The following is a 24,579-nucleotide window of genomic DNA, read 5'->3' on the forward strand; positions in this document are numbered from 1 at the left end:
CAAAAGCTTATCAGGACAAAACCCATAGCTTTTTCTGAGAGTCTTATTTTGCTTTATTTTTCTTATTTAGCCCAGTTCCTACGATTAGCTGGAGGAGAGCAGATGGGAAACAGATACCCAGAAAAGCCAGGAGACACAGATCAAGTGGACTTCTTGAAATCCCAAATTTTCAGCAAGAAGATACTGGACTCTATGAGTGTGTAGCTGAAAATGTGAGAGGAAAAAATGTGGCACGAGGACAGCTGACGTTTTATGGTAAGCAGACTGTCTGCTTTCAGGGGGGTTTATTGTACCAAGTGCAATATGCAGTAAATATTTTGTGAGAAAGTAATTTGGGGGGGGGGAGGGTGTTTGAATTACTGTCTTTTACAAACAGCACATTTCAAAAAGGGTGTAATCTGAAATAAAACCTGTCTGAATGGTGCATATTAATTGAGAATCAGAGTTGGAACAAAAGCACATTGCTGGAAGGACATTGGCATGGTAACATGCAGAAAACACTTGGAAATGGTTCATTTGCCTTCTTGTGGCTGTGAGGGCAAAGCAGGTATTCTGGTGGAGCATTATTGTGGTTACAACTTGGGATTTGTTGTGTATGCACTGCCCCAGCTTGTGTTAATAAATGTTAATTGCTTATAACCAATTAAGGACTGCTTTCAAGAGGGGTCACTGGTTGCAAAGCCTCGAAAGTTGGGATTTAACCCTGTCAGAGCCAGCAGAGTGCTCTTCACCCAAAGTCTTTCTATACCTGCTGCTCTTACACTGAAATCACAGCTACTTATCTAGGCACCATAAAAATGTAAAACTTCAGTTTCATAGGCCTTTGGTGTTAAGTGGAAGTTGCATTAGTACCTCTAATCCTGATAGAAGTCTTTGCCCATCCCCAAATTCCTGCTGGAAACATCTCCGTCTTGCACAGCAAACTAAATGCTTCTAGGAGATGAACCAAGCTTTCAGGAGGAAAGTTTTACCTGCTCCAAGTTACCATGGATTTACCCACACAGAGGTGAACGAGAGTCATGGAGAAGGGTTTTAGAGGTACAAATGGGCTGTTGGTTTCGTTCTGTTTGATATTTTTTGGAGGGTAGAGGGCTGTAGGTTACATACCCTGGAAGAAGGTGTGCAGAGACCTCCCCACAGTCATGAAAATCTTCGGTTTGTTGCTGCCCTGTTACCATATTCAGGAACATAATAGAGTGTCAATCTTTATCAAACACATGGAGAGGAATTCAGTGTTTTCACCCCCAAATGCTCCTGAGGGCCAAACTTCTGTCAGCAGGGAAGATTGGGTTGAACTCCAGAGATTAGAAGAATGTTTTTGATTTATAGTAAATTTGCTGCAGAAAAAGAGTTTGGGAAGTAACCCTCCTGGCAAAACTGGATTGAATTTGGTGAGTAATGTAATTATTTCTTTTTAAAAAGGCATATATAGGGATGCTTTAAAATTGGAGATATTTCTAAAACACATTTCATTTAGAAATCGGAACTTTTGGGGCTTCCATTTCAAGTGAACACTTTTTAAAATCGAGAAAATATAAAATGAGAAAACATTATAGAATTGAAATAGCAAGAACAAAGTGAAATCTTTCATGTTAAGAAGAGAAGTTGGAGTTGATTCAAACTGTTTTTTCTTTTTTTAATTAAAAGATTTGAAGATTTCTTTTTCTGCTTACCAAACAACGCATGTTTCTCCTGACTTTTCCCACATGGACAGTAAATGAAAAGACTCGTCAGTTGTATAGTTTTGCTCAACCCACGGTCAAAGCTGCCTTCCTTGCAAAGCAGTAAAACGAGCCTTTGGTATACTCCCACCATAGCATATATTAAGTTATGATCTAATTACTGTAATGAATTTACCAGTCTGGATCCCACTGCTGGAGGACTGCAGATCCTACACAAAAGCTGCCACCATGGCTGGTGCTGGTTTTCACACTTAACATGGCGTTTCAGCAAAGAAGCTAAAGATTTTATGGCAAGAGGAGTGTCCTCCTCTGTGTGATGCTGGGAACTATCTTTACATCCACTTTTCTTCATGTGAGCAGAGGAGTTCCCTATGGAGAGGTGTTAGCCTGCCACCTCTGCTGGTTACTGCTTTTAAAGATAATTGACTAAAATATCATCCTTGTTGTCTTGAGGATGATGAGTTACTGGTTTATAAGTATTCAGTTTTCAAGGATAGCTTGTGTTTGCAGCCATTTAATACTGAAAACATATCTCTTAAAAAAACCCACTTGTCTTCTGTAAGCTAGGCTCTAAAGTTTCACATGGCAGTGAAATTTTTTTAGGTAAAGCAACTTACTGTAAACATTTTATAGGGATAGTTGAAACTGAAAGTCATTTTCCTTAATCATTTTTCTTTTTAAAGCTGAGAAGTGTTTTGTCATTATTAAAATACAACTGTCATTTTGGCAGAGCTTTTCAGGTTGCTTTTGGTGGGTTGGGGCTGGTGCCTGGAGAAGGGAACGCTCCAGGGGATGTGATACGGGTGGTCAGACGTGCCACCTAGGTGCAGTGACCTGCTCTGTCACGGCACGTGCCCTGGAGATCGCCATCTGGCTCTAATGGCATGACTCCTTTAAAGCCAGTTATCTGCCTCTTTGCATAGTATAAAATAAAACATTAAAAAAAAAAAAAAAAAGAAGAAGAAAAAATTAAATTCAGATTTGCCTGCTCGCTGTAGATAACCTAGTGTTGCCTCTGTTGTCAGCTTCTTTCAGTGCTCCTGGAAATTGTCAGGGTAGGTTGACTTTTGCTGTATTTCATTCTTGTATCAATGTTTATTTTTTCCTCTGTTAGCATATCAGTGACACTGAAGTTGTTTGACATTCTTGTTGCAGCAGGAAAGGTTAATTAAACGTGCAAGATCTGTTCTTCTTCCGTTTTCTGTGCTGTGAGCTCCTGCAACAGGCTGTGTTTTATTGCTCTCCAAAAGCATTTGTTCTGAGTGCTGTATGTCCTACTTGATAGATAGACCTTCATGATCGAAAACATGTTAATGTTAATGCAATTACAGTGACTTATACCTGTTTCCTTGACTATTATAACTCTGAACGACATATCACTTGTTTTCTTGCTGTAAGTCTCTTGTTCGGTCTGCCATTCCTAACCAGATACCACATACCTCAAATTAGCTCCTGAGAATTAGTAAATTAAACTGCAAAACCTCTTCTTTTCCACCCTCCTTTAGCAGTCATAAATGCCCATCATGCTGCGTTCCTGACTGCAGCTTCTTCCCTGCAGACCCTGTGCCAGCTAAACCCCTGTGGCTGCAGCAGGTGAGGTCCCCAGTGTCGGCACGGCCGGAGCACGTCCCCGCCACAGCGCTGGCTGCACCGACACCACTGCTCCCCGTGCCTGCTCTTCCACTGAGCTTGGCAGTGAGGGTCCACCACACTGTCAGCTGTGTGTTTTGATCCGCAGCATTTTGGAAGCACTCCCATTGACCTGATTCTATTTTTAATCTGGATGCTCATAAATTTTAAATTTCATAACCCTCCACGAGGGTGAGGTTTATACGCTGAGCAAAAAGCAACAGCGACAATTTTTTGTTTTGGCAGAAGTACAGATTAATGTAGCTAGCTAATTTTAAAAGACATTGTCTTTTCATTCATAAATCAGCAACAAGGAGGTGCTTATTTATTACCGTTGTGGTCACTGCTTCGTTCATATTAACTGCCATTTCAGTCAGATCTTCCTTTGTCAGACAGACAGTTGCAACCCAAAGGTTGTTCTGAGTGTAGGACAAGAGGCAACAGGTAGATGCACAAGCACAAGAAACCTATAAGGTGCTGCTGTGGCTGCTCATCCCTGTGCTCAAAGCCTTTCCCGCACCAGACGAGCACCGCACGCCCCTCTGCAGCTCCATGGTGGTACCTTGGCTGGGTTCTCTCCTTGCTGTCCATTATCAAAAGTCTCCGTACCACCACACCAGCATATTGCTCTCCTGGGCTTTTTTAAAATAAATATGAGTGTCTTTTTTCATGCAAAGTGTGAAATGAGATGGTGTGCCAGTGCTTACTCCTTGGGGTCTGCTTCAGTATGCGTTTACACTTGCCTGTGTTGACTCTGTCTGATGAGACAATGAGACATCTTGATATCTGCCATCCCAATGACATGTAGAGTCTGATTGACAAAAAAGAGGAAAAATAGTTACTGGTCAAGGTGATCCAAATATCAGCATGTTTAACAGAGCTGGTATTGACAGCACTAAGCAAGCAGCACTGGGGGAGGCTGCTCCGCCACAGAGGCAGGGCTGCCAGGCTGGGGACAGGTACCCCACGACAGGCAAGGATGCTCGGGGCTGAGGAGCTGCACCGCCACTGGGAATGTTTGACAGAATTATGACCAAAATCATGCAGTTTGGCATTGGGCTTTCCAGTAAGATCAACACTTTCTCTTGCACGGCCTGGAAGAGAGGGAAAATACCAAGTACAAAAATGGATCCGTTTCAGCCGGCATGGATGCAGGTGCTGATTTGGCGTCACCTGTGTTGTTCTGGGATCCTCTAGCATCTCACCTGACCTCCCTGCCTATCACCTTGCTGGCAAGCCAAGGCAAGGAGGAAAAAAATTGCAGTTAAAATGGTATCTAAAAGTGTCAGCACAGCAGCATCCGCATTAGCAGAGAGACAGACTTATTTGTATCTAATTACAGTTCTTTGCAGCATTTTGTAAGATATTCACCAGAAGCCATTTAATTGGCTGGACTGCTTTTCAGATTAAGTACTTCTCAAATCAAAGTCCCACCAGGAATTTATGCGTCTCCTTAATTTTGCAGTGAAAAGAGTCACCCTTTCATCAGTGGGCCTGTGTTTTATTTGTGCAAAATCTACTTTATGCCACTCTATAAAACAGCCTCAAATGTAAATCATATTATGCTCTTCATTATGGTCAGAGGTCTAAAAAGGAAATTTGCATAAGTTAAAATCAGGCAGTTGTGTATCTCTACTCCATTTAGGTCCCAGATTACAAATAATTTGCTGAAAATTCAAAGCCACTTGAAATAAAATGAGTTTCTGGACTGATAAAAATACAGGAAAATTCACATAAATAGGACAAGTTTATATTATTATTATTAATTACCATTTACATGCCTCACTAGAAAACACAGTTTGCTACCTGTTATGCAGATACAGTGCCAATTGATTTCTCACCTTCAAGTATCTCCATGTTCATTTTAGTTAAAGTTCTCAAATCCTGTGTTGTTTCAGAATATTGTGCCAATTTAACTCTTGGTTAGCCACCACTTAAACACTTGGCAGCACCCAAATCTGTCCTTCCAGAAAGTGGCAGTTGCCCTTGGGAGCAATCTTTGCACTCCTCATTCTCATCTGATTAAACTCACCCTGTGGAAAATCACTGCTCCAAGGGGGGATGTCTTGACTCCCACCAGTGGAATATGTATTTTTGCAGACTTTAGTGCAAGAGAGAGTAACTATTGAGTTTTGAATAATTTGCTGCCTGAGAGAAGTCTTGCATCTGGAACAAGTTTCTGCACAGAGAACAGGCATGTTTCTCCTCCACTTTTCCTTTTTCAAGGGATTGTTGGAAACCTGCTTATAGAGAAATCAATTTTTAGGAAGTTCAGAAAAAGTACTCTAATTATTATCATTTGGGCTTGGAAAAATAGCTCTCCAGCAGGAGAAGCAAAACTAGAAATAGGTATGAGGAATGAAGTGAGAAGGCTACTCATAGAACACCCCCCACCTCCCTTACTGCCCTGGGTAGCTTCAGTCTAGAGCATCAGGGATAAAAAATAACTAAATGCCTGAGGACTGGTCTTTATAAACACGCCTGTAACACCTATAGTCCTTTGGTGCCTGGGAAAACTGGGGACAAAGCCATGTAATGGTGCGGAGTAGCTTATGGAACAGGAGGTAAATTAAAAGTAGGGACAATTCAAGTAGTTTTTATCAGCTAGGTTAACTCCTTCAAATTTTCCTCTGTTTCTCTTCCTATGACATTTTAGTCCCAAGCAGAACTCCCAGGCTGGTTCATTTTGATTGGTCTTCTAGAGAAGGAGGAGGAAGACATCCTGCTCAAGTGGCAGTATCTGGTGAAATTTCCAAAGAAGCAGACCAACGGAGATCATTTAGGTGCAGTGTTCAAGCAAATTACTTCAGTGGAGGATTTGCACGGCTTTGAAATTTGTATAGATTTCAAACAGTCCTTAACTGTCAGTAGAGGTCAGGAGGAAGGGATTAAGAGGAGGAAAGGAAGAGAAGAGAAAAAGTGATAATTTAAAGTCTGTTTTCACGTTCCTGTGATCATTGGGAAGGATAACAAATTAGGGACATACGGGGTTTGTTTACAGAAGCTATATCCCCATTTGGACCAGGATGACGCGTGTGCTTGTCTGCACAAACCTTACACACTGACTGCATTCTTTATTTTTAATTACGCATGTATTTTCCCCATCTGTTTTTCTTACTTCTTATGCTTGGCTTTCTGGTCTTTAGACTTTTCTGATCCTGAGCTCAGTCTCAATCTCCTTAGAATAGATATAGTAATGGACAAGTCATTCAGCCTTTCATCTGCCATTAATGATGAATTACACAGCCTGCACTAGGTCATCAGCTGCTATAAATTGGCTTAGGAACACTGAAATCGATATACACCGACCGAGAATTGGATTCTGTATATGTATTAGTACCTCATTTGCTTTAGTCTTTTTGGTAGTTTTGAACTCACAGATGATTGCAAAGTCCTACAGATTTATTTCTGGTTTGTTTCTCACATTGCTCCCATAATTCTTTGATTTTGTTACTCATTTCTGAGGTGATGCATCATCACTGGCTGGGTCATTTAATTTTCAAATGCCTTTTAGGACATGATTTCTGGTCCAGCTTTCCAGTGCCTACTTTTGCCTTTCAATTTATTACGATGAAGGACAGATTCATTCTGGATTTTTTGGTCTTAGAGAAGTAAGAGTTTATTTGGGCATACTTTCCTAATCATCTGGTTTAAAATGCCCCATTTAGCATTGGTGAAGACTGGAAGGTGATCAAAGGTAAACATTTTTCTTTTCTAACTGCTGCCATCATTTTTCTTCCATCCACCTGAGTATAAATTCCAAACATCTCTCATCACCTAGGAGGGGGCTATTTTTCTTCAAAGCTATCGTTATGCAAGAGTGATGCTTAGAAATATAAGCTTTTTCTTCCACTTTATAGATTTAACATAGGAATTTTTCTTGCTACTCAGATGAATTCTTAATCAGCTTCAATGTAATTTTTTTCTTTAGTACCAGATTTTTTCCTCCAGGATTTTTCCAAGGCCAGTAGTATCTAAGTACTCCAAATAGGGACAAAATATTTACAGACCCATCTTAAGGAAGAACTCATCTCTGGTCAGCACCACTGAAATGATCTGAAGGACTTTTACTAGAACACCACTACCAGTCACAAATTAAACCTTGTCATTATCTCAAATAATGTCGCTATACCAGAAAATGTTGTAGCGTGGAACTGGTTTCATATCCTTATTTGAATTATTTTAATTATCGTGCTTGAAATCTTGTGTCACATTACCATGTCTCGGTATGATCCCCAATGGGAGGCTGTCAAATTTCATTATAGTATGGCAACTCTCATTTGGTGGCTCAAACATATTTGCTGTATGAACCAACCCTTGTGTATTATTCAAGATTAAGTCAAGAGCGTGCCTGCTATTCTCTGAAATGAACTGTTGAAAAGAGAGGTTGACCTAATTAGAAAAGTCTCCCAAAGAGCAGCAAAGAATGAAGCTCCTGTGAAACAAAAGACTCCTCCGGTTTTCACCAAGGTTTATTTTTTGACTTATTATGCTCATTCTGTAGTTGTCTGCATCATAAATGGCTTTAGGATAGAAAGTTTAACTGGTTAAAATAACTGGAGGGGGTGAAGAGTGGTGCAAGGAGTGGTGCATAAGAGTGGTGCAAGGCAACCTCAGTGCAAGGTTGTGGCTTGAGGGTGCTGCACAAGAGTGAAATGAGTATGGGGGGGGTGGCAGCTCCCAGTGCTTCCAGTATCGCATGTTTAAATCTCAGCACTATTACTTAGAGCAGGAGTTTAGATGTGCAACCCGCAAAGTACAGCAGAAAGACTAGACAGGTAAAGTCTTTTGCTGCATTGGGTGAGAATTTTCTTTCTTTGGGGCATCTGCGTGAAATAACGGTAAATACTGAATTTTCTTTCCTCCTCACACAGGAGTTATCTTTCTTGTTACATATCATACACTTACATGTTATAGAGCACACCTTACCTTTCATGGGTTTTCTTGCTTTACAGGTTACTTTCAGTTGTTTCGTCTGAATTTTTTTGTTTCCATGTGGGAAATCAGTAATAGTACTGAAAAAAAGGCAAATGGATCTGTGTGGTTTTCTAGAGCTCCTTTTTACAGTATCATAAGACTCTCTTCAAAATTATGAGTTAGATGCTGTTAGAATAGTAAATATGTAAATTCAAGAGTAATTTGAAAATGTCCTTGAGCCACTGAACCCACTGCAGTTGCGCAGCGTGTCTCAGTTCAATAGAATTTTTCAAGTTCTTACTCCAGATGACAGAATTGACTTTCATCTTCCTACATTTAAAAGCGTTCCCTTTCATATCTCTTTAGATACAGATAATAAACAAGCTTAAAATATTACGGGGGGGGAGTCAGAGAAGTAAACACTGCTTGCCTTTCCTTTTCAGCTACTTCTTTTGCTTCTGCATTGTCATTATGTTCCAATCACCTTTCTGCTTTTTTTTGCGTGTCCCTTGGAGTTAGGATGCTATGCAAAATTCTTCAGCTTTCTTCTGTTTTGTAGACACTGTGAGAAGTGTGCAGCGTGGTAGGTGTGGGATTAAGCACACATCTGTCACAGCCTGAACACAGTTTTAAAAGGCAGTCAGCTCTCTGAATTTGTATATCCAGCATCAGTCGTGGTAGACATACCAATATTTTGGGTATAATCATACCAACTGTATGTTGAACTTACTATTTTGATATGACATATTTTTATTGATCATTTCATGCCTTTCTCTGGCCCCCATCCCTATCCAAAGGAGATATATAAAGTTGTTACCTGTCTTTGAGTAGTCTTAATTTTTTTTTTATCTGATTACATGTGAAAAAGTATTAACTAGGTTCTTGGAGACCTCTGCTGGCAATATCTTCCTACTAAGTCTCTCAGATTTTCTTATGTCAAAATAGGGCAAATGACAATTAAAAAAATCTCAACTCACTCTCTTTTTTAATGGGACTTTATTGTAGGTATAACTAGACAGATGGGGTTTATGAAGGTAACAGAAGAAAGTCGGAGATTTTGTATGGTCTTCAAAAACACATGGCAATTTTAGTAGAATTTGATTTGCATGTGGAGTCTGGTTAAAGTTAGGCTGTATTTGAAAATAAGCCAACAATCCACAAACTTTGATAAAAATGTGACACAACTAAAAAACTAATCTCATAAGTGTCTGAAAACTGCCAGTGCCAGCTTTAAGCACATTCTACCAAAATGTATCTCAAATATCTGCTTTTGGACTTTCTAGGTTTGTTCAATGTTATTAATACAATTATTGAGTCCAAAGATTTTTCGTACACATAGAAGATCTTCCTATGGCAATAATTGTAGATACGGCCCTAAGAAAAAACTGAGAATTTGGACCTGAAGTAATGCCTATAACCAAGGAGGCCTAAATTACGGGAATAACCTTAATTTCAGTGCAGAGATAGTTAAAAATTACAAGTTTTGAAGTTGGATGCTAACTTTTAGAGCTTTGAAGCCTAAGTCATATAGATCCTGAAGTAGAAAATGTCTCTGTTTAAAGGACCAGGGGTCTAACAGTGCTGTTTACTTGAATGGGGCAGCACATGAACTGTTGCTTTATTTTTGCACAATGACCAGGATTTCTAAAGCTACTCGTTTTCATTAAGTGTTTTTATTAAAAAGTAAAATGAAAACGGATTCTGATGTTGCATGTGTTACCTTCAGAAAACAGAACTGGACTCAAGGAAAAAAGAAGTCTTTAGCAGTTATTAAGTATGTTATTAAATTCAGCTCTTAAATGTGCTAATAAAGAAAGAAGTGGCCATTTGCTTGCACCAGAGTGCATGCTATTGGTTACCGATCCAAGGCTTTATCCATTACTTCTGCGTTGCAGCTCAGCCCAACTGGATTCAGAAAATCAACGATGCACACGCAGCCATAGAGGAAAGCGTCGTCTGGGAATGCCGAGCGAGTGGGAGACCGAAACCCTCGTACCGCTGGCTGAAGGACGGGGAGCCCCTGCTGCCCCAGGTACGCACCACTGGAGCCCTTCGCCAGGGCTCAGGGCTGCAAGCTCTGCAAGTGCTTTCATGCTCCGACAGCTTTTTCATCTCTGCTTGTTTTATTACTTTTGCAATGGAAATAGAAAGGATGGCAGTGCTCTGAAATCCTGCCACTGTGTAAGCAATTCCTTGCCATGCCTGGTGGGCACCTCTGTATGGCTTCAGGAGAGCTGCTGTTAGTGACAAGCAGGATACACGACAGCTCTCCCTGAAATGAAGGACCCAGGATAGAAACCTAAAGGTGGAAGAGACCCTTGTGAAGACGAGGGAATGGCCAAAGGGGACTGTGGAACCTTCAGTCAGAAAATAATTGCCCGAATTAATTTTGGGTTTTAAATTTATGATGTTCAGGTGAACTTCAGCGGCTAATGAAACCTTAGCATTTCTGCTGGCCTTTAATGGCGTTCCCACTCCTGCCACCCTGTGCAGGTGACCAGGAGCTGCCTAAAGAAGGGTGATGTGCAGGAGCTGGGGAAATGCACCCCCTCCCACTACCATGTCTGTCCAGCCTCTCACTTGGAGCGTCATTGCTTACACAATCCCCTCCTGTTATAACCAGAAACTAAAACAAGTCACCAAAGCATTGGTTTTACCACCAAAAACATTGGTTTCATGGTAGCTGGCATTTTTTTCCCTTCACTTACCATGAAAGAATATGGCAGCCCAGATTTGATCAAACCCTGATAGAGATTGCACAAACATTAAATTTCCACCCTACGGCCAAGTAGAAAGCCAATAGCTCTTTATATTACTATTTTTTTAAATGGTGAAACTCCTGGGGAGGGAGGAAACACTTTGCTGTACTTATTAAAATTGATAACACAAGCTCCATATCCTGAGGCTGACAAATGATACCCTGGTCTTTTGTTCCACAAACTAATTTTACTTGCTTCACGCTGGTCACTAGCAGATGGTCTTGTACTTAAATCACATTAGTGGCTGATATGAAGTAAAGGATCATTAAATTATTAACATCTATATTGTTTTCAGTAAACTACAGAGGATTTTAAGCATTTCTCTCTGTACTAGCTAAGATGGCAACCAGTCTTACTAGCCTTCATTGCTATATATACTCATAATACCGTTGTTTTAAATGTTTTAAAGAGTACAGTTGGCTGTGATATGTTACTATGGAACAAAGTGCATTTTTTGATTCAAGTTTATCTACTTGAAAGGGAGATTAGTCTAAATGGTCTGGCTGTTAAATCAATGAGAAGTCAAGAGAGAGTCCTCCAATTTAAATTGCATTTACCAACTGCTGTATTGGTTTTACCATTTAGTATCTAACCTGACATAAATTTAGCTGGCAGATGAATAGATTGGAGCATGCAAATTCTTCCCATTGCTGCTACTTTTTTTTGTCCACCTTGGTATAAAATATAACCCAACAACTGCTGGGTTTATGGTCCAAGGAGGGATCTCCTTATTTACTTTTTTATTTGTTTACTGTTTCCTGCAGGGCAGAGTTCAGCTAGAGCAGGGCTCACTCACGATAACGAACGTCAGCCTGTCGGATGCCGGCATGTATCAGTGTGTAGCAGAAAACAGACATGGCATCATTTTTGCCAGTGCAGAACTGAGCGTCATAGGTAAGTTTACTTTCCTGAATGATGCAAACTTTCCAAAACCAGTAAAGCCTTCACCCAAGCTGATTTTGCCAAGTTCAGCATCTGAAGCGGAAGTGCTACTGAGGATCTTTGACAAGTTGTTGTTTAAGACCTGAAATGAAAACTTGAGAAAGTGGGTAGACAGAGAACAGATTTTTTTTACTCAACCCATCTTCCCGTATTCATCCAGGTGACTGAGCACAGGGAGCTGGCAAGCTCACTCAACCTCTTGCTGGTTAGAAATGTTGATAGAGAAATCAAAGTATTGCAGTTCAGAGCACCGGACAGTACCTGCCTGCTGATGGGCTGCAGAGACTGGCTCTTGAAGGAATGTTGAAAAACCACTTGTCTGAATAGGCCTTTCACTGTTCTAATGGCAATTGTAATGCTCCTGTCCCAAACCCTCACCAAGAAAAGCAATTTCTGCCCCACCTGTTTCAATGTACATCTCCTCCACTCATTGCAGTTAGTATCAGGAGAAGCTCCTGTGAATCCAGGTGGTTCAATACCTGTTGAGAGGGAGTAGAAATTACAAAGCCAGGCTCTTCTCAGTGGTGCCCAGTGCTGGGACAAAAGGCAATGGGCACAAACTGAAACATGGAAATGCCATTTAAATATTAGAAAAACTTCTTTACTGTCACACTAGAACAGGTTACCCATAGAGATTGTGGCATCTCTATCCTTAGAGATACTCAACATCCAACTGAGCAGCCCCTGCTTGAGCAGAGGTGGGACAGGATCGTGTCCAGAGGTCCCTGCTAGCCTCAGCTGTCCCCCAAGTCTGTACCTCACTCAAAAATGTTGCTTTTGTACGAGTGGCAGGCCTGGAAACCAGTATGTCAGCATACATATGTAGTTTTAAAGGATTAAATAGAATTCATGATTACAAAACAGTGGTTTAGTTGTTTTCAAAGTGAATGTTCAATAGCATCATTCCCCACTTCATCCTGAAGAACAAAGCATGAGGTCTTTTCTGATTATGGCATTTTCAATTATCAGTCATTTTTTATCAGCAGCGATAGATGCCTGCATAGAAGAAAAATTAATTTGAAAGATTGTCAGTGTTGCTGTTAAAGAAAAGTACAATAATGCTCAATAAATTAGACTTCACAATGCTAAGATTTATTGGACATGTTACTGCGTGAAAGAAATCGAAATAAACCCACTGATGCTTTTCCTGTCTATTCAAAACGCCGGTAAGAAGGAGCCTCTGGGAGAAAGGCAGATCCTCTCAGAAGACAGAGGCTTCGCCCTTGTCGGTGGGTACCTCCAGAGCCTGCCTGTGCCCAGCACCCTGCAACACCTGGGGCCAACCTCGTGTCTGCACAAAAAGTGGAGACCTTAGAGAACCTGCTCTTAAAAACCTGCCAGATAACTTGTGTTTGGCTGACTTCTCTCATTTGGGTTGTGCAATCCTGCTTCTGTATGTCACGTGAAAAGTACCGGAATGTGTGCTGCAGAATAATTTCTATGGATCTGTGATGTAATTTGGCATATATTTAAACAAAACCAGCATGTTTTCCTTTTCACTAGAGTTTTCGAAGGAGGTCAATATTCTGAGCTCTCACTGAGAAATATTAGCTTTTAAACAGATCTTTCTGAATATAAAAATGGTTATTTTAAAAGGTCCTGAAGTTAAGCACTTGAAATGATTAAACACCACTAATAGCAAGTGAGACATAGCAAAGTTAAGTGAAAAGGAGAAATGGAAAATTACAGACAGAGCTTTTCTCGGAGTGATTCTTCTCTATTTTTGTTGCCAGTTATATTGCCTGGAGTCTTCAGCTAAAACCAGCATCCTGTTGTGCTGGGCATTGTAAAAACATATAGTAAGATGCAGTCATCGCCTTGAAGAATTTTCAGGCTAGAGTGTTTAAAAAAAGATTTTCAAGTTAAGGGTGGGCCTAGAGTGAAAAAAAAAAAGTCATTAAAATCCTCATTTTACAAACAGGGGAAGCTGTGGTAGTGCTGAGAACTGAGCCCAGAGTTTCTAAATGTCAGATGACAACATTTTGAATGTCACAGAATAAAACCCATGCCGTGCAACTCCTCTACCTCATGCAGGACTGAGAAGTAGCAAAAGACTTGCAAAAAAACCAGTCTAAACTGTTTGTTACAGAAATGGAAATAGTTGGATTATTCAGAAATCTATTTTGCTCATAAATTTTGGACAATCATCTGAGAAATTATTTCCAGATGTGATAATGATTTAATTATGATAATACGATATAAAGAATAATCCATCTCGTTCTGAGTGCATTGGTGGGAAGTTGTCCTCAGGATGCCTCCTTTAATTTTGAAATGTTTTACATAGCCAGTGTTGGGTTTTAGATGGCTTTTTTATAGTCTTTAATAATGACATGTCTTCCTCTATGCTAAAATGGAGTCAGCCGTCTATGATTAGACATAGAAGACAAGTCAGCTCAGAGATTAGTGAACTCTGATTCATGAAAGTAGAAGACGAGTTCTATTCGATCATAAAGCCCATCCCGTTATCAGTGTAGGATTATGTTTTATTCAACTCTTTTGTGGCAGGAACAATATCCAGAAGAATTGAGGCAGATGAGGTGCCCTAAGAAATGAATTTGCTTTCTGTATCACACAGCAGGTTTTTGTCTCCCAGCTGCTTCAGGTGAGCTTTAGATCATTTTATGGAGCATCAAGAAGATGCAATGCATGGTGATCTAAACTCTCCTCTCCCAGGGTGCAGCAAGAAAGTAAGTTGAGGAAAATGCTGTAAGCTTAGGGAATACAGTGCTGGTGCAGGGGGCGCAGGGTGCAGGCACACAGCCAGCAAAGAGATGGGGAGAATTAAAGGGGACTGGGCAGTTTGCTGCCACGGATCTGTCAGAAAGCAAGCTCCTGTCAGCAAAGACATAGTGAGCAGGGCAAGAGTTGTTCACAGAACCCTTAAGCTGCCTCACCTGTTTGCTTTGAGCTTTCTGTATTGAAAAAATTAATTGTCTCACTGGATATAAATAAAACCTTCTGGTCGTCTTTGGGGAGTTCACTACGAGAGCCAGTCTGGAGGCAGTCGGCTCAAAGCTCCGCCTGTCACCAGGTCCCATCAAATAAATCATTAAAAATCTTTTGAGGCAGGAATCAGATGCCAAACTGTCTCCTCCCTTCCCAGCATGCCTTACAACCAGGCTGCAGACTGTCTGCAGGGCTTTGGTGGTTGTTTGAATGAATTTCTGACTGTTTTTCACAAAACAGAAGTGTATGCCTTGGAGGGAAAAGATTCAAGAGTAACTTGTACCCTGGTGCCTACTTAAGTCCTGCCTTGTTTTGCTTTGTTCAAGACCTGGCTGTATCAAGGTCTCCCACCTTTATAGCATTAAAATAAAAGAGCCATTTTATGAAACAATTATGAATATAAAGCATAAAAATATCAACTTTTCTGGAAATACTAACATTTCTGATTAATTACACGGATTCTGTATTTGTGACAATTTTCCTATATGCTGTTGCTCTGCACATAGCAATGTTTGACAAAGTGATGATCATGCTGTTTTGACACAAAAAAAGGCAATACATTAATACAGTTCGTGCATGTGTAGTTCTTAGGGGTGCTGCCACGAGTAAGATGTGTGACACTGGGTTTCTGCTGCCTGCTGAGGTTACTGGTTTCTCAGGTTTGTAGCTGAACATGCGTTTCTAAACAAGGCAAGAGCTGACGCATTCAGGTGTCTGTTTGCCCCACCCATATATGCACATAGTTCATAAAAGTCAGATCATTTAGGAATTGCAGGTGAGAAACAGCCCTGGAATATTGTAATGTTCAAAAGAGCCTGACTGGTTTTTCCAGAGGGAATTCTGATGTAGTTTTTTTTTTTCTTTCAGCCATTGGTCCAGACTTTTCCAAAACGCTCTTGAAAAAGTTAACTCTTGTTAAAGTGGGTGGTGAAGTAATCATTGAGTGTAAGCCGAAAGCTTCCCCCAGACCTACTTATTCTTGGAAGAAAGGAAAAGACATCCTAAGAGAAAATGAGAGGTAATGTCTTAAAGTAACCATTTCTTTCATTAGCTTGCTCCAACCCAGGGGCTTTCAGCAATGAAAGCCAAATTTGTCATTTATAGCTTCCCAAGATTGACTTGCAAATAAATTTGAAAACAGCTAGTGTTCAATCTCAAGGAGCTGGGGGTGAGATTTCTATTCACATTGTGTTCATCCCAGTCTCTGTGTACTATTAAAGCATCCCTGCCAAGAAGGTGATAAAGATATGTTCTAAAAAGCAAATATTTGCCTCTGCATTGCTCTAAATAGCCATTGTTTTAAAAAAAATTTCCCAGGAGATAAAACCCTCCACTGCAAATTACACTGCTCTGGTACATTACTCAATGTCCCACAGACAGGAATTATTTGAGGTCAGTAATTAATTTGGCAGTCCTAACACCTGACTTGGAGGAGGCTTTTTCAGACTGCCCAATTCATTTTTTTTCTTTTTTTTTTTTTTAATTCTAAAGGAGAGCATCAGTAAAAAGTAGGAGCCTACCTTTAAATTTGCATGCATGGTTTTGCAGTAATTTGTTATTGACTCCGTACAGGTGTGATTGTGTTACCTGTTCTGCTTGCACAGAGCCTGAGAGCAGGACCCAGAGAGCTGTCCTTGACAGTCCTCCAAAATATGATGCACCACTAGGATTGATGGGAAAAATCCCATCCTGTTAGGAAGGGTCAAAAACCAGAAAGTACAGGAAATTGTTATTTGTAAAAGCTTAAACCTGTTAAAGCTGTTCTTTTATTTTGGAAAGTCTAGTCTTGTTCCACTCAACCTGACTGCTTGTAGTGTACGTTGAAATGTATACTATGGTATTGGATACAAGTATGCAAAAAGCTATAGTTCATTTTGAGCCCAATTAATAAAATAACAACCTATTTCTGACTTACTTATCTCCAGTTACAAAGTTATCATCTATGGGCCATCTGGCTTCACCTCTTGGGATAGAAAGAGTTGGGTGGCCAATTGCACAGAGCCTCGTCTAGCAGCCAGGGTCCAAAGCTGTGCGAGGTCAAAGTTGTAACAGATCAAGATGTATTGATTTTTAAAACTAAAATAGTGTGCTCTTCTGGTGAAGATTGTGCAAAGGATGGGAAGTATTAATTACTGGAAGATTTGGAGTGTCAGCCTCACAAGGTCCCATCCGCCTCCCCGTCCTCGCTGGCACAGTCTGTAGCTGAAATGTGCTGTTTCCTCTGATGCTGTTCTCCTAGGCATGGCACAGTTCTTTCTCCTCATTTTACTTCAGGAGCAAAAGAGGAAGCATTAGTTTATTTGAGCAAAGGCTTAGGAAAGGAAAGAAACATGTGCACTGTGTTTCTTGCTTGGTCACTGCTATACAATGCTGAGAACAAAGTGATTTTATTTTCTTTTTAGCACTACTCTCTCATTTGCAAACTTACCTAAAAGTTGGGTGTTGTAATACAGCAGAAACCCCTGGGTCCTGATTTCCCAAGGGAATGTAGCTCATGTACTGGTGAAATGCTGGGGTTTCAGCCCCAAATTAAGGTTGACATATGGGTGATTCCCACAGCCCTTCACAAAGGGGGGGTGAGTTTGCCTTTGGGCTTCCCTCCAGGGTGGGGCCAACAGAGCCATTGGGTAAATGAGCCCCAGGTGTCCTGCAGTAAGTAACCCAAGGTCAGGTGTCCCACTTGGGGATAAAAGCTGGGACCACTTGCAGAAGGGGCAGTGTCTGTGTGTGAGGGGGATGCCCTGTGCAGAGTTCCCTGTTGGGGAAGGACCTCCTGCCTCCCTGGGACTGGGCTCCAGTCAGGTCTGGCTTTTGTAAACGTGGGCTGTGTAGAGATTCAGTATGTGGCTTCCTTGGTCTTATGTGTTTGGCTTGTTGACTTGGTTGTCTCCAGTCCCTTCTATGGGAGACTGCATTTATTCCACCCGCTGTTAGTCGTGTGGTGTCGTTGTTGGGGTCAGTGGGATTGATGTCGATTATGTATAACCTGACTGACTTGTTTGTACCCCCAGCGCTCACCCATGTACTGACCCTTTTGTATCAAATACAGTTTGGTTATTGGTTCATCTTTATGCAGGCTGTGTCCTTTATCCTAGGCCTGGTAATTGGCAAAACAACTGGTAGCATAAGGCTAGGTGGTAGCTAGGGTTGCCTGCATGTTTTTTTCCCAAATAAGTTTTGAACTGGTTATTTGAACTGGCTGTAGAAGTTTCAGCTGGCTTCCACCAAGGTTAGGAGAGGAAGAAATACACCACAAAACCAGCAGGTTTCTTCAGAGCTTTGTGAAGATAGGCAACTGGGAAAAGGAGACACTTGTTTCCTCTCAGTGAAACTCTCTCACCTGAAGTGGTACCATGGTGGACATGAGGGAGTCCACACCAGAACACCCTGAAGGGTGCACATGTGTGTATGGAGGGTAAGGCTGTACCCACAGTGTTTTCTTGACTGACCTTGTCCAGAGGTATATAGGCAAGAAGCAGGTATAGTCATAAAAACCTGCTAAATAGTATATACCTTGCTGTCTGCTGGTCGCAGTCCCTGTGCCCAGGCAGACTTTAGGCTGGGAGGATGGGTTGAGTGCAACACAGTCCTCTGAGCAGCTCAGTGTTGAGCTGTAATACAAACCGCAGCAAGGCTGAGGTGTTGGTGCTGATGGCAGCAGAAGGCTCGCTGCCATGCTCCTCCTGCTCCTGCTGAGCGTGCTTCACTGGAACTGGGAGCCTCCCACCCGGGCAACAAGCCCTGGATGGTAAACCAGACGTGAAATGTGCCCAAGCAGGTGTGAAATTTTCTACTACTTCGGCCCAGGGGTTTTTCCACCAGCCAAAACATCCAGCGGGGCCTATCTGGCAAAATGTCTTAATGAACACTGCTCCATTGACTTGGCAGTTGGACCTATTTAGTTCTCATACTCAGTTGGTTGTGTCTCCCGTGGGGACAAGGGTGTTGAATCCTTGCCGTTGCCTTTATTAACCACACCATCCTTGGAGTCTGTACCTGGAGACTGTGTGAAATGTGCAATTAGGAAATTACATCGTCTTGCATGATCATAGCATTGTTCAGCAGTGCTTTCTGACTTCATGGGCAGGAGAGGCCAAGTGCCTGGTTCTCTGCGTAACATTGCTGTATTTCTGGTTTCTTCACTTGCTGAAATGTTATCTCCTTCGTGCCATCCCAGGGGACAGCAGCATTGACTGGAGTCTAGTTCTAGTACCTTCTACACCCACGCTTATGCGTGGGCTTCAAACAAGAGCTTTCTTGGCTGTTGAAAAAATCTGTTGAAATATAGGAAGGAAGATGCCAAGAAAAGCTGTTGCTGAAATCTCTTCATCTAGGGCAGAAAACAGAACTTTTAGACAGGCGTGGGAGAAGAAACTTAAATGAAATCTCTGGTTAAACTGACGTTAGAGAGTCCTTTGAGTTTGAGAGGCACCTAAACATCTGGATACTTCCCCAAACTGAACTTGATCATGTGAAGGTTAATCAATATAGATGGTCCTTCCAGTTCCAGGTGGAGTTAAAAACAACGTTAATGTGTCAGCCCTTGCTTTGAATTCTGATGTACAGCCTGATGGCTACCATGGCAATCGCTCAAGCATTTCTCCTGGGATTTGTGTGACTTTTCAGATGGAGTGTAATGCTAGGGACTCCTTGCTGCAGACAGAAATAGAGTGCATCAGATTTTGCTGCCAAGACTCTTGCTCAGGAGGCTACTGCTGTCCAGGATGCAAAACTAAGTGTGGTATTCAGCGTTTGCCCAGAGAGCAGTGACTACCATGGGAAAAAAAGAGCTTTAGTGTTTTAGGTTTCATATTCTTCTCTGGAGGCTGAGGTAGTGTGCACTGCACCCCTAATGAATAACATGCCCTGAAGGTATCTCTTACTGGTGGTTGAGAACTGTGGAATTGCGTTATTAGAAATTCTGCCTTGGGGTACAATTATATTATTGCAGTCATTAAAGGCAGTTCATCTCCATAATAATGGAAATCCTGCCTTGGAGGCCTAACTGAGTCAAAATAATGTTAGTAGCCTGACTCCAGAAGGTAAATGTTATATAGAAACAGATATAGATACATTGCAAATGCTGCTTAGAAATAAAGACTATTTCTATATGGGTAAAGATACAGAGATAATTTTCTGTCCTTGATATTCCCTTCAGATTTCAGTGCAAAACAGCTGTTCCACTCTGTGGGAAAGGTCTTCAGTCCTATTAAAGCCACTCTGTACAAATCAGCCTCACAGGGCCACTGGTAGAGTAGGAGAAGGTGAGTCTGCTCCCTACCACAGTATCTCCCACCTTTCACACTACTGGGACAGGAGACTTGACTAAAATACACCTACCCTAGGGGAAACTTTCACTCCAGGGGCAGGGGATACCTTTAAGATAGGAATGCTCACCATGCAGGCTACATCACCAGACAGGCAGTAGTATGTAAGTAGTGTTTAGGACCCACTTGCCCCAGCACACTTCTTAGGCAGAAGTCATTTTACCCTTTCAAGATATATGCGTAAGAGTGTAACCTGGAAGTTTGAGCCAGTTGTCGAGATCTGCAGCTGGCAAGGAGTTGTTTCACAAGCCAACAAGCTGTGGGAACTGAAGGTGTAAGTGGTATCTTCTGGTCATTGCAAAACTGCGATGCGTCTTTGGGATGTGCCAGATTGTTCATCAGAGAGAAAGATTTCAGAATGCTTTCCACTTCATCATTTGGTTCCCCTGTATTCATATCTCCAGATATGTTTAACCTTCAATCTCTCTATTCTGACTCACAATAGGAGAAAGGCGATTTTGGAGAGCTGGGATCCCATTACATAGGTTCTTTTCTGACATCCCAACTACATCAGTGTGACTCAGAAGTGATACTGGACTTAAGCCTTAAGATGCAGAGTGTTACTGCCCAGCTGCCTGAGGAGGGCTGACATTCAAAACCAGGCAAAACTCCTTGAGTGAGGAGTGCATGGACTGTAGAGCCAGGACTTACAGTGTTTATTTAAATCTCAGTGTCACTTTGGTCTTCATCTTCTGTCTTCATCCCCCTGATTTTATGAAATAACATTGTCAGTGTCAAGTGAGTGTTTGGATATAAAATCTGTGGCACCATACAGATAGGTTTATAGGCACAATAGAAGCATTATATACAGAAACATGGTTTTCTGGCATTATTACCCTACGTGAAAGACAAATGATTCGAACTGTGCCTATACTTTGCTCCAAAGCTGTCTCAGAAACCAAATCAATCATTCCTAGATATCGGTGGGAGTTACAGAGGTAGAGGGTAATTTTATGTAAGATTTACCAATATAAAACAGAAATCCATACTTACCCACAAGTTTGGAAAAACTTTCAGTAATTGATGACCCCTGTTAAAACACTGAAGCGAATGAAATCAAGTCCTTAATGGAGGACTTTCTTTTAAACTCCTGAAAGCCAAGCATGGACTCCTAAGGCCAAGCGTTTTCCAGTCTGCAGTATTTCCCATTAGTGACAATTATTTCCTGGCATTACATTGTATATATTCATTGGCAGGAGTAGGAGGGGAAGTCAGGGCAGTCAGATTGTTCTTGCAGGATTTCGTTAATCCTCTCATAATAATTCAATTACATCTAATGCAACAACGTTAGATAGATTTGTTGCTGAGACTAGTGCTTTAAAACCTTTATTTTCAGGTGATCTTATCACAGAAACCTTTCAATTTCTTCATAATTACGGCGCGGCTCCCACAGAGAACTGCGCTTGGTTGCGAGTGTGAGCGGTTCATCCTCACGGTGGTGGAAATCAGAAGTCACTGTAGTCGCTGGCTCATTTGTTCAGATTTCCTGGGTGCAGGAGGGAGAATTAGGCTGTGCGTGATTAGAGACAAATCCTGGATCTATGCAGAACGCTGCCAGCTGAAATTAAAATAAGCCTCTGTCACAGCTGCTCCCATGCTCTGAACTGTTCGAGGAAGGTCCTGCAATGGAACTGTAATTCTCTTTTGAACTATAGATCCGGAAGCATTTTTAAAATAATTTAAACCAGTTAATTCAGCAGTTAATTTAAGCCAGTTCATTTTAAAACAATTAAATCTCTCAATTTTCATACTTTTTTCCATACCTCACAAAAAACCTCATTGCACAAAAAACCATTGTTGCAGCCCAACAAACCTGCAGGTGCTGACATGTAGGTGCACAGTGTCCAAGGGCTTGACTGTGGGAGTGCTGGGGTTTAACGTTAGAACTGAGACTGATCCTGTGATCTGCACCCACAAACTGGGGTATTTTGTCACTTGGTTGCACAGATTGAACTGTCTTTTAATAATTTACCACCAAATGCCATTTTGTTAGAGTATCTTAAGAAAATTTCTCATGGAATTGGTCAAGGGATATATTTTGTGTTGGCATGGAATAATTTTGCTGGAGTAGCGTTGGAAGGGGTTGTTAGGTGCTGGTTTGTAATGCAAGATTTACATCACTTCTTGCAGGTCTTTCCTCTTTTCTCAGATGCTTGGCTTTGACTTACAGAAATGACTTTAATTTACATGCAATAATGGTAATAATTACATGTATTTATTTCTGACAGAGTGTTTCAGACTAGATATCAGTCTCTCAGACTTATTGTAATTTCCCAGAACTGTTTGTATGGTTCCAGAGCAATGGAGAGAGATGGCAAGTTTCAGTCTCTCTCTCTACCATGGCTCCCTGCTGCATTCCTCCTCGCTTGCTTCCCAAGCGTAGACCAAGACAGCATTTATTTAGGGAAATACTGTCTTTCTGCCAGTCTTGTGGTCTCTAACCAGCCATCTGCTGGTGTATTGATTAGCCAAAGCATGGGGACAGGCCGTGGTGCTGAGCCATTTAGGTCTGGGCTAGTGCTGGCTCTAGTGGCTGCCCTGTGTTCAGGAGCCCTTCTCCAGGTGCTTTGGGGCATCGCTGCGAGGAGGGGAGTGGGGCTGGCAGGCAGTGTTGTCAGCTGTCTCATGCACTTGGTAAGAGCTTGTACACATCAAAATCTAATGTGTATTCCCTTGAAATAGTGAATATTTAAAATATGTACATGGTCTTCATTCCTAATGTTCTTCTAAAGCTATTGGAAGTCACATTTACCCTGCTACCAGACATGTACTTAGTCTAGGACAGGAAAATAATTGTACTTTAAAGCCTCAAAACAAATTGCTCTTCTCCTGTTCTTGTTCATGTAAAGCCCTTACATCATTAGAGCTGTTTCTTTTCCATGAATATACAGTGCATGCATTGTTTATACAGTTTAATTGTAAGGAAGGAAATTCATGAAAAACAAATGATGTTCTGTGCTGGTAGCAAAAAATATGAAAGTGTCCAATTAAACAGCCACTCACTAGGACTTGTATAATAGCAACATCTGTTACCTTAATTAAACAAGTTTCTGTATAAAGGGACCCTCGTAGTGCACTTTGTTAGAGCAGGATCTGACCTAGATACTCCAGACATGCTCACTATCTTCATGGAAATTTTCCCAGTTGGTCCCATTATCTTGCAGTCTTGACAAGCTTCATGATATATGAGCACACTCTTGCACACACAAAGCCATACTGCTTAAAGCAGGAAGATTTTTAATATTTTTTTTAGATGAAGACCAATAAAAGCACAGAAATGCAGCATATAGTGGCATTTACCCATTGAGTTCAGTCACAGCAGCATTTGGAAGTGTAAAGAGTACCTCATGAACTTGGACCTTGTCAAATCACATTCAGGAGAGAGAACTGCACTTCCAGAAAGTGCTCACAATTCATTTTTGGAAGTTTATGTGCTTCAGGGTTTAAGTAATTTAGGTCCAGATATTTTCCAGGTATTTTGTTACTGCTCTCCACCGTAGTCTACAGTCAGAGCAGATCTAGAAGGGTAAGTTCAGTTTTAGAAATTCTGGTGCCTTGGTAACTTCTGACAAGAAGATGAGGACTTGAGACTGAGAAGGAGCAGTGGGAGTCCAATGAGGGCTTTGTACTCATCCGCAGTCAAAAACCCGACGAGAGCTGCCCAAAATCCCACCCTCATCAGAAGAAGGTGCCGTCTGCTGCTCGGGGCCCACCAGGAAGATCCGGAGCCCCGTGCTTGGGGCTGTAGAACACCAGGCAGCTGTAGCTGAAAAGCCTCTTAGATATGTTAATGCACAGCTGTGCCTGCAGGCTTATTAATATGGACAGTGAATGTTGATTTGTTCATAAAGAAGAACACTGCCCCATGCAGGCGCTGCCAGCTGCTTGGGAGAGGAAGCTGAAGTCCTGCTCTGGGGGAAGCCAAGCTTCTTCATCCTGTCCTTGGTGCCCAGGCTGGCACTAAGTCAGTGGGAGTCACAGGGTAAAGCCCAAAGCAGCAACCTCTCCTCCCAGTGGCTGGAGTGATGGTGGCCAAGGAAAAGCAGAAAGCTCTCACCTAATTTTTTTTGTTGTCTTCTGCACTTCAAAACTTTCAGAAATACTTTTCTCTCTCAAATAAGTTAGCCATGGTTTTCTTGAGAGTTCCCATCCTAAGGACCTCCTCACCAGGGTTGTTGGTTTACAGACTCCTCAGGTATTATTTTTGTAACAGGAATTGTAACATATTCGCTTCAATGCTATGACATTTTGAGAAGAAAAAAATTGTGAAGTCAGACAAGAAAAGAAAGGCTTTTCTCTTTATTCTTCCAGTGTGTCTTGAGTTTAAAAAGTTGTATAAATTCCAATTTTGTATTTGTTGCCGCCTCAAACTTCCTA

The 24,579-nt window shown here is 41.5% G+C and overlaps 1 protein-coding gene across 6 annotated transcripts in view; it reads left to right on the forward strand.

Moving 5' to 3' along the window:
- The window catches only part of LOC141964007 (contactin-4), a 340,757-nt gene that overhangs the window by 262,329 nt on the left and 53,849 nt on the right, over positions 1–24,579 (forward strand). For all 6 annotated transcript variants that reach the window (XM_074913777.1, XM_074913772.1, XM_074913774.1 and 3 more), the window contains 4 exons: positions 71–255; positions 10,124–10,260; positions 11,752–11,881; positions 15,743–15,893. In XM_074913777.1, the coding sequence (XP_074769878.1) occupies positions 71–255; positions 10,124–10,260; positions 11,752–11,881; positions 15,743–15,893 (603 nt within the window). The remainder of the gene's footprint in view (positions 1–70; positions 256–10,123; positions 10,261–11,751; positions 11,882–15,742; positions 15,894–24,579) is intronic.

Source organism: Athene noctua, chromosome 10, assembly GCF_965140245.1.
Source record: "Athene noctua chromosome 10, bAthNoc1.hap1.1, whole genome shotgun sequence".
NCBI lineage: Eukaryota > Metazoa > Chordata > Aves > Strigiformes > Strigidae > Athene > Athene noctua.